Here is a 9,509-nt window from a genome sequence, read left to right as displayed (position 1 = left end):
AGCTTCCTGAGACAGTTGCAGGCTGCTACACTACTTAATACCTTCTACAGCAGTTAGCTGCAAGCAGACAGGGCTTTATTAAATGAGAGCTTCCTTAATTTTTAACCCCCTTTTCTAGCGTGGAACTAACCAAACAAAGCAAAAGCACTCCTGCCGCAGTTAGGGTTTCTGTTGCTGCCACAAAACACCATGACCTAAAATCAAGTTGGAGAGGAAAGGGCTTATCTGTCTTACACTTTTATATCATCGTTCATCATCAAAAGAAAGTCAGAACAGTAACTTAAAACAGGGCAGAAGCATGGGGGCAACAACTGAAGCAGAGCAGGGGCGCTGCTTACTGGCTTGCTCCCTATGGCTTGTTTAGCCTGCTTTTTTATAGAACGGAAGACCACCAGTCCTGGAATGGCACACCCACCATCCTACATCAGTTACTAATTAAGAAAATGCCCCACAGAGATTGCCTACAGCTCTATCTTACAGAGACATTTTCTTTTTTATTATTTATTTATTTATTTAATTATATGTAAGTACACTGTAGCTGTTTTCAGACACACCAGAAGAGGGCATCTGATCCCTTTACAGATGGTTGCGAGCCACCATGTAGTGGCTGGGATTTGAACTCAGGACCTCCCGAAGAGCAGTCAGTGCTCTTAACTGCTGAGCCATCTCTCCCACCCTAGAGGCGTTTTCTTAATTGAGGTTCCCTCCTCTCAGATGACTTTAGCTTGTGTCAAGTTGACATTAAACTATCCAGTACAGTTCCCCATACTAATCACTGGATGTTTCACTTCTAGCAAGCCAGGACTGTCTCCCATAGGAGCAGCCTCCTCTCCCAACACTCCCAAGCCTCTCCCTTTTCCATTACAGCCTTTCTTCTCTTCTGCCTTTGAGTCTCTCAATCGACAGTGGTTAAGTCCTTTGCCATAAGACACTGGAATTTAGAGTCTTGCTTTTCTCTATTGATTGGTCTTTATTTCCAGTTTGTAAGGTCAGCTGACATGAAACCTTTTGCTTTTTGTTTTGTTTTTGAGGTATTATTTAGCTCTGGCTGTTCTGGAACTCACTATGTAGACCAGGCTGGCCTCAAAATCACAGAGATCCACCTGCCTCTGCCTTCCGAGATCTGCAATTAAAGGTGTGTGCCACCGTGCTGGGCATGTTTTGTGTCTTCTTATGAACTAACTGTCCCGGCTATTTTGACAACTTCTCTAGAGATATGGATGCTGGGGATATGACTCTAGTCTGTGAACAGGACAGCTTTCCTAGTAACATGACTAAAGGACAGGAATGATGTATTTCCATCCACATTTACCTAACACTTTCTTCTTTTTTGTCTCTGTTTTCTTTTCTTTGAAGTTCTAGAAGGCTACATCTGGCCGGCTCATCAGCCTTCTGAGGGAGTCTGTTCCAAATCCACTGCCCTGGAAGCCTCATCCTGTGTGAGGAAAATGGTGTTCCCTCCAGGAGTACTGTTGTCATTGCTGCTGCTGGCAGCTGTGGCAGGTAGGAAGTCATTATCAAACCATCATCTCCTGGGAGACTTGTAAAATCTGGCTCCCGTGGCTTATGGTGGACAGGGCCAGATATTAAACATGGTTCTGCTGTGATTCACTTGCTGCAGGACAGCACACATGTCTTCAAGGGAACGAAAGCACATTTGACCATGTGGGCCAGGAAGAAACTTCTGGCTTGGTCTTCATATAAGTCAAGGAGAGGCGTCATAAAAATGCAATGTGTGCGCCTCATTATCCCTTGATCTTCCTAAGAGGTGTGGTTTTGTAGTGTTCAGCTCGAGTGTTTCCTCTATATCTTGGATCTAACTCTTCCCAGAAAAATGATAGACCAAAACTATTCACATGATTTACAAACTAGATTTGTGTTTGAGATATCAGCCTCGAGTGTTGCTTTTTTGTAATTGGAAAAGGAACATGTGTGGCAGATCTAATTTCTCTTACATTGGATGAAGTAGTCTTTCCACAGAGCTGATAGTTGGCATTATGTTGCATTTACTCATAGTGTGTGTATGTGTGTGTGTGTGTGTGTGTGTATGAGTGTAGTATGTGTGTGTATATGAGTGTGTTGTGTGTGTGAGTGTGTGTGTATGAGTATAGTGTGTGTGTGTATGCATGAGTGTGTGTGTATGCATGAGTGTGTTGTGTGTGTGTGAGTGTGTGTATATGTGTGTGTGTGAGTGTGTGTATGTGTGTGTGTGTGAGTATGTGCAGGTCAATTCATGGGAATCAGTTCTCTTCTCCTACCATATGGATTCAGGCCACCAGTCTTGGAAGCATGCATCTTTACCCACTGAGCAATCTTCCTGGCTCTGGCCCTGTGTCATGATACTGCTAATCTTCCTGCAAAAATGCTAATGAGACAACTGCCACTGTGCTCCTAAAAATCTGTCTATTACAGTGATCTGTGTACAGGTAACACAAAGGTGGTTCCTTGTGCACCATGTTTCCTGTTGGAAACTGTCTGTGACTAAAGCCACAGTTATTAAAACACCTGTAAATGATCATCCCTTACTAGGAATGAGTAAAACTAAGTGGAATGTAAAACAAGGCATAGTGGTGCACACCTTTAATCCCAGCACTTGGAAAACAGAGGCAGATAGATCCCTGTGAAATCCAGGTTAGCTAGGACTACATTGTGAGGCCCATCTCAAAAACCAACCAAACAAGAGTTTGATTAGACATATGCACTGAGGACAAGTATTTTTCTCCTTAGACATTTTCCTTTCAGATGATCTATCATCAGCCTGTGAGATTTAAAAAAAAAAAAAACTATTAACAACATCAACAATACAGTAAAACAAAAATACAGTACTTTCCTGTTACTTCTGTACCTAGTTTTTACACAAAGCTTGTTGTAAATTATATAAAAAGGAGACACAAGTAGAGAAGAATGGACTTATATGAAGAGATAGAATGTATAGGTCAAAAGGCACATGCATAGTTGAAAAGCATATGTGGATAGAAAGAATAGCGGGATGGAGAGAGAAGAGGAAGACTAGAGGGCGGGTGGATGGATGAGTGAGTGAACTGTGGATGAGTCGCTGGAAAGACAGGGGCCTGGATGGAAACACAGTGCAGAGGACCCACCCTTCTGCAGGGGGACTGATGGCTGCCTGGATAGCCAGAGTACCATGGAGGAGGAGCCTCTGGCTTTCTGGAGTGGCTTCCCTGTTATGCATGTATGTGTGTGTGTGTATGTGTATATTACATTCTGCATATGAAGGACACATGGTGGTCTCTCAGCCTTCCCTGCCATTATCCTCTCCCTCCCCCCTTTGAAAACCTTCCTCTTCCTGTAGTCTCCTTTCTACGTTCAAGTCTTGTGTGTTTGCACATATGTGCATATATGTGCATAATATAGCTTTAAATCTAGATTCTGCATATGAACTTGGGTTTGATTTGATGTCTTAAGACCAGGTCCCATGTAGTCCACCCATGTTGACCTCCAGCTCTCAAAGATGACCTTAAACTTCAGATCTTCCTGCCTCCACTTCCAGAGTGCTGGGATCATATCCCAGGTGTACAGATGCTGCTTGGATGATTTCCCGAAGTCTTTATGGGTCATTTGTGTTCCTTCTTTTGAGATCTGAGCAGTTGCTTTGCTTACCAGCCTGACTTTTGGTATTGAATCATGTACCACTCTGGTCTTCAGGTGGCAGCTCTCAGCAGTGCTCGGAGGGCAGGACTTACTCCGACGCCATCATTTCACCCAACCCGGAAACCATTAGAATCATGCGGGTGTCTCAAACCTTCTCCGTGGGAGACTGCACAGCGGCTTGCTGTGACTTGCCCACCTGTGACCTGGCCTGGTGGTTTGAGGGCAGCTGCTATCTGGTGAGCTGCATGCACCCGGAGAACTGCGAGCCCAGGACCACAGGCCCCATCCGGTCTTACCTCACTTTCGTGAGCAGACCTGTCCAGAGGCCCGGGCAGCTCCTGGACTATGGAGACATGATGCTGGGCAGGGGCTCCCCCTCAGGAGCTTGGGGAGACTCCCTTGAGGACCTCAGGAAGGACTTGCCCTTTCTAGGCAAAGATGGGGGACCAGAGGAGACTGCTGAGTACTCGGATGAATACAAGGAACTGGAGCGGGGCCTGCTGCCGCCCTCCAACCAGCAAGACCCCAGAGGCAGCTCAGAGTACCCCGACTGGAGCCTGCTGCCCAGCAGCGAGGGGGGTTTCAATGCTTCAGCCACAGGAGACAACTCAGCTGCTTCCGCAGAGAAGCTGCAGGACCCCACGCCCCACCCACTGGACCAGGAGCAGCTGCAGGCCCTGAATGAGTCGACTTGGTCCCCTACACCCAGGCACTCTGCAGTGAGCAGTGTGCGGCCTTCTTCTGTGACCGGATTACCCACAGAAGAGGGACTGGAGGGAGAAGAGACTTTACAGCTCCAAGAACCACCGAGCAATAGCTCTGAAAAAGAGGTGGGTGTGCTTGAGATGTGCTGAGGTAGGCAAGGAAGGATCACAGGGCTAGGCTCTGCCAGACTCTTTTAGGCTAGAGGAACCCAAGGAGCTTTCTCCTAAGGGTGCTTCCTCAGGCCGATGCCACAGGACGAATGCCACAGGACGAATGTCTGTCAGAGCCTCACCGGAAACAGAGCAGCGCTCTTTTGTCGTGTTTCCCGCTCCTGCCGTGCAGGCAGTTTGGAAAGAACACAGAGCTTCCTCTTCCTAGGTCATCTACCTAAGAGTGCCCATTGAGTACTCTAATTAGGAGCCTGTGTCACCACCCAGCTCTGTCTTCTTGTAACGAAGGCACTGGTACTGTTCATGAGTGTTCTCACCCTAGTGACCTCCACCTGACTCTACCTCCCCCTCACCTGAAAATCACCCCACGGGGGTTAGAGCTTAAGTGCATGAATTTGGAAAGGGTGGGCACAAAACCCCATTGCGCAGCTTTCCTGTTCTTCAACCCAAATAGACATTTTTTCATAACAATATACCCTTATTAATTTATCCCACAGGTTCCAGTGCCTACCCATAATCCTTCCCCCGCCAGCCTGGAGTCTAGCCCAGCCACGGTGGAAAACAGCTCAGTTTTTACAGTCACGCCATGGAGCAGAGAATACAGCACCCCAACATTTCCTACCAGTACTGTCTTCCCTGGGCTGACCCCACCTGCAGGGTCCTTGTCACCTACTACTTCCAGGACAGGTAACTTTGAAAAATATAATTAGAAAACATTTAAAGAATCTATCTGTGACATGTTTAAGGTGTAGTCCTCCCTTCAGCCCCAGCCTTGAGACATAACAGTCACAGTGCTATATAACCAAAGGAAAAGATGCATTGCATGGTGTCTGTGCATTTCCTCTGTGGCTCTGCAGAGCAAGAGAGGAGACTGACAGGTGGAAAGATGAGGCTGATATGCAATGGGAAATGCTGTGAGACGATGCTACAGCAGCAGAGGGAGGGCGCCTCACCCTCCAGGAGTGCCAGGAAGCCTTTCTGATGGAGCGACTGGTGGGTTAGGGGGAACCAGCTCACATGGGTCTAGCCTGTTCTCTAGTGAATCAATACACGTTCTAACAGGACTGTGTGTTGTATATATTCCTGGTTAATGGACTTTTAGCAAGAACACAAGGCAGCTGTATTTCTATTTGGGGTGATCTCAATGAGGAGATAAAAAGGAACTGCAAAAAAGGCCTGTCTTGACGCTGGGAGCAGAAAGACATGGCAGGTCAGAAGGGCCTGCAATGTTCTCTAGTTTCAATGCTTCTCTCCATGGGAAAGCACTTGTCTTGAGAGCATTGATTTCTGACTCTCAACACCACAAGTAATCTCTTCCATCACGAGTGGATGAGAGGTCAAGATTCACAACATTTTGGAAGAACCAGAAGGAGATTGCTTTGCTCGAACTGGTTTTGTGGATGGAGAGGACAAGATAGTTGTCTAGAATAGGAAGAATTATCTACTGCAGGGCCGGTGGTGGTGCACACCTTTAATCCCAGCATTTGGGAGGCAGAGGCAGGCAGATTTCTGAGTTTGAAGCCATCCTGGTCTACAGAGTAGTGAGTTCCAGGACAGCCAGGGCTACACAGAGAAACCCTGTCTCAAAAAAAAAAAAAAAAAAAAACCCAAAACAAAACAAAACAAAACAAAACAAAATAAGACAAAATTATCTAGATTAGTGCCAGGTGCCTTTAAGGAGAAGCTAAAAACTAGCAGGTGATCTTCCTGAGATGGTTCTGCTGTAGGCTGTACAGCTAATGATGGATTTGCTTCTGCAGACAAGGCTGAGGAGATGTCATTTTAAGAAAGATTCCTGCTATTAATATTTTCCCTGTTATTATTAAATATATATATAACAATCACCAGGTATTAGCAGATTTTGAGTAGATTTCTTCAGAACAACGAAAATATACTGTCTTGTAGTGATGCTATATAGATAGATGATTTCTTAATTATTAATTATGATCTTATAAGAATTCCTAAAATTATATTAGTAATTATTAAGTTCTTTTATAATAGGATTGCTATTAAGTCCTTCCTCATGTCAAAACTACATTGAAAGCTCTGTCAGTCTTCAAGTGTGACTAGTTAGTTATTTCTGAGATAGCAAGAAGGCATAGTCCAAGAGACTGTAAAACTATTAACCAAAGATCATAAAAAGGGAACTAATGATTTACTCTAGCTATAGGGACAGAAGATAAACTACTGACTGGGTTTATCTATACAAAATTTCACTAATAACTTAGTCACAAAAGTTATTATTTTTAACCCTCCATGAACCTGTAGAGCTGGTAACAGATGATGAATCTTTAGCCAAATAATTACTCTTAATGGATATGCATGTAAACATTCTCTCAATTTGTAAACATCTTACTCAATTTTTTATTTGGATTTATGTTTACACTTCTAGTGAACTTTTGTGAAAAGAGGGATGCTTGGAAAAACCATGCAATCTGTTCTCCTGGAAAAGGTACAGAAAGACTAGGAAAGATTACACTGGAGGCTATAACACTGGAGAGGTAGCATTGGGAACATAGCACTGGGAGTAAGGCATTGGGAGTGGGGGCACTGTTACATCAGAGCAGGAGGAGACAGCAGCAAGATGAGAAGGAGAAGAACGCAGAGTGGAATAACTTAAAAACGATAAGGCAACTTAAAATATTAAGAGAGCAATGTGCAGAATGAAGAGGGAAAGAAGGAAAAAGAAGCTGCAGAGAGAATAGAAGGAGCAGGCAGGCGTCTCCTTACCACGGACAGAACAGGTCCGTTCTTAATAACAAGGCAGACTTAGTCTTTTTTTTTCAAAGATTTATTTATTTATTCTTATGCACATGCGTACACCATTGCTCTCTTCAGACACACCAGAAGAGGGCATCAGACCCCATTGCAGATAGTTGTGAGCCACCACGTGGGTGCTGGGAATTGAACTCAGGACCTCTGGAAGAGCAGTCAGTGCTATTATCCACTGAACCATCTCTCCAGTCCCAGACTTAGTCTTACTAAACAGAACAAAGCTTTTTTCTTACAGACTTGGGTTTAATTCATTTAGCACCAGCACTTGTGCGTGTGTGCGTGTGTGTGTGTGTGTGTGTGTGTGTGTGTAAGTAAGTATGTAATTATGAGATAACATGTAAGCTGGGCCCAACTGGTTTGAATGGAGATTTATGAATGTATATGCATGAATCTGTATATGAATTTACGTGAGTTTAATCCATATTTGCTGATGGAAGTTTTTCCTTCTGCAAGTGTGACTCTCTTCTCTTGGTTCAATAGAAGTTTATTGCTCCAAACTTCCCCCTAACCTGACAAGCAAGAGGCATCTGGACAAGAGGGAAAAGGGCCTAGCAACTAACTAATCCTTTACTCAATTCCCTGATTCCCTTTTAAGAGAACTTCCATAGGAAACTTTCTAGAGAGAACATAGAAATAAAGGTTGAAATCACTTTTCGATGTGTCCCTTTTCCTTCCTGGGACTTTAACTAGCAGGCAGGGAGTCAGAGCTGTGCAGTTCCTGCAGAGAGAGAACCAAGGCGACTTTACTTAATCCCCTGGCGTTTTATGATGACATGCTAAATGCCAGAGACTGCAGCTTCTGGCTCAGGGGAAACTGGCGAGTCAGCCACTGCGCGGAGTGACTTAGACAGGTCTTAAACAGCAACCCTAAATATCCCGGAAGACCAGGTCTTCCCCTGCTGATGCCTCTTCCCCTTCGGCTGCTCAAAAGGAACCAAGAAGAGTGAAGAACAGCAGGGCGGTCCCCTCCCCGCTCCCGCAGATTGGGTTTGATGAGGTGGGAAGACCTTCATTGTGAAGAGCATCACTCCTCGAGCCAGGGACTGGGTGGCATAAAAGAGGAAAAGTGAGTCGATCACCAGCATTTGTCTCTCTCTGCTTCCTGGCTGTGGGCAGACGCAGCGTGATCGGCTGCCTCACACTCCTGCTGCCTCACAGTCCCTGCCTAGATGGGCTGTACCTGCCCATGCTGTGAGCTAAAGTAAACCCTTCCTCAAGTTGCTTCTGCCTAGCATTTTGTTACAGTGACAAGAAAATTAAATAAAAACCAAAATAAGTCCAGAGGGTCAGTGGGACTTAATGCCTCCAACATCAACTTGAATATGAGGGTGGCTACAGCTACAGCTAAGTTCAAAGAGTGTGGGTGAGTGTGAAGGTGCACGTCTGTCAGCTGTAGTAAAGGATGTAGCACTTGGGAAATGGAGGCAGGGGGACCAGGAGTTCAAGGTCATTCCTGACTACATACGGAATAAGAGACCAGCCTGAGCTGTACAAGATTCTGTCTCAAATAATACTAATACCACCATCACTACCGCCATAAAGGTCCAGCTACATTTGAGACCTGACTGGTATCGGAGGTGCACCCAGAACTGCCCTTACTCCGTTTTGATTCCCTGATTCTCCTTAACCTCCCAAGTTATTGACTTTGATCCTGAACCTCAGTGAGGAGCGGGATTGTGGTGAAAGAGAAGCTGTGTGGGGAAGAGAAGCTGCCCTGGGATTGGGATCCCCGGCTGCTAATGGTGTTATCGGCAGATTGGGGTATCTTTGAGACTGACCCAGCTCTTGATAAGCGTGGATGTAGGGTGGGAAGGTGGCTGGAGTCCCAGAAAACTCCATTCAAATAGTTTATTCTGAACCAAATTATGAATGACAGTGACACTAATGCCCAGTTGAGGCAAACCTATGAAGCCATTGCAGCACTGTATGGGCACCATTCTGGATGCACGGGAAGCAGGCTTTGCTGCATTAGTAGGTAACCGCTTTTGATGAGAGTTAACGGCCCTGCTGCCGGAGCTAAATTACCTTTTCATACGGAGCTTGCCTGGATTTCCTGTTGGAAAAGCACCAAGAGCGCGGCCATTAGCAGCCATTTGTGAGGAGCAGCATGACTAATGACCCTGAGACACTTACGGGCACTCTTGACCTTTCTGTAAGTAAGGAACACTCACCAGGGAGTCCGGAAAAGCTAGCTGCAACAGAGAAAACAAGCGTGATCAGTAGTCCTTCACCTGCTGGTAGAACTGC

General features: G+C 45.4%; 1 protein-coding gene across 1 annotated transcript in view; it reads left to right on the top strand.

Annotated features, from left to right (window-relative positions):
• Positions 1-1,406: 1,406 nt before the first annotated feature.
• Kiaa0319 (KIAA0319 ortholog) overlaps positions 1,407-9,509 on the top strand; it is a 42,424-nt gene continuing 34,321 nt past the window's right edge. Inside the window, 3 exon segments of the mRNA XM_052156880.1 lie at positions 1,407-1,503; positions 3,667-4,442; positions 4,985-5,174. Coding sequence (XP_052012840.1) covers positions 1,449-1,503; positions 3,667-4,442; positions 4,985-5,174 — 1,021 coding nt within the window. The 5' untranslated portion in view covers positions 1,407-1,448.

The sequence above is a fragment of the Apodemus sylvaticus genome, chromosome 14, assembly GCF_947179515.1.
Source record: "Apodemus sylvaticus chromosome 14, mApoSyl1.1, whole genome shotgun sequence".
NCBI lineage: Eukaryota > Metazoa > Chordata > Mammalia > Rodentia > Muridae > Apodemus > Apodemus sylvaticus.
The sequence above is the reverse complement of the archived record's forward strand: the minus strand, read 5'-3'. Positions and strand labels throughout refer to the sequence as shown.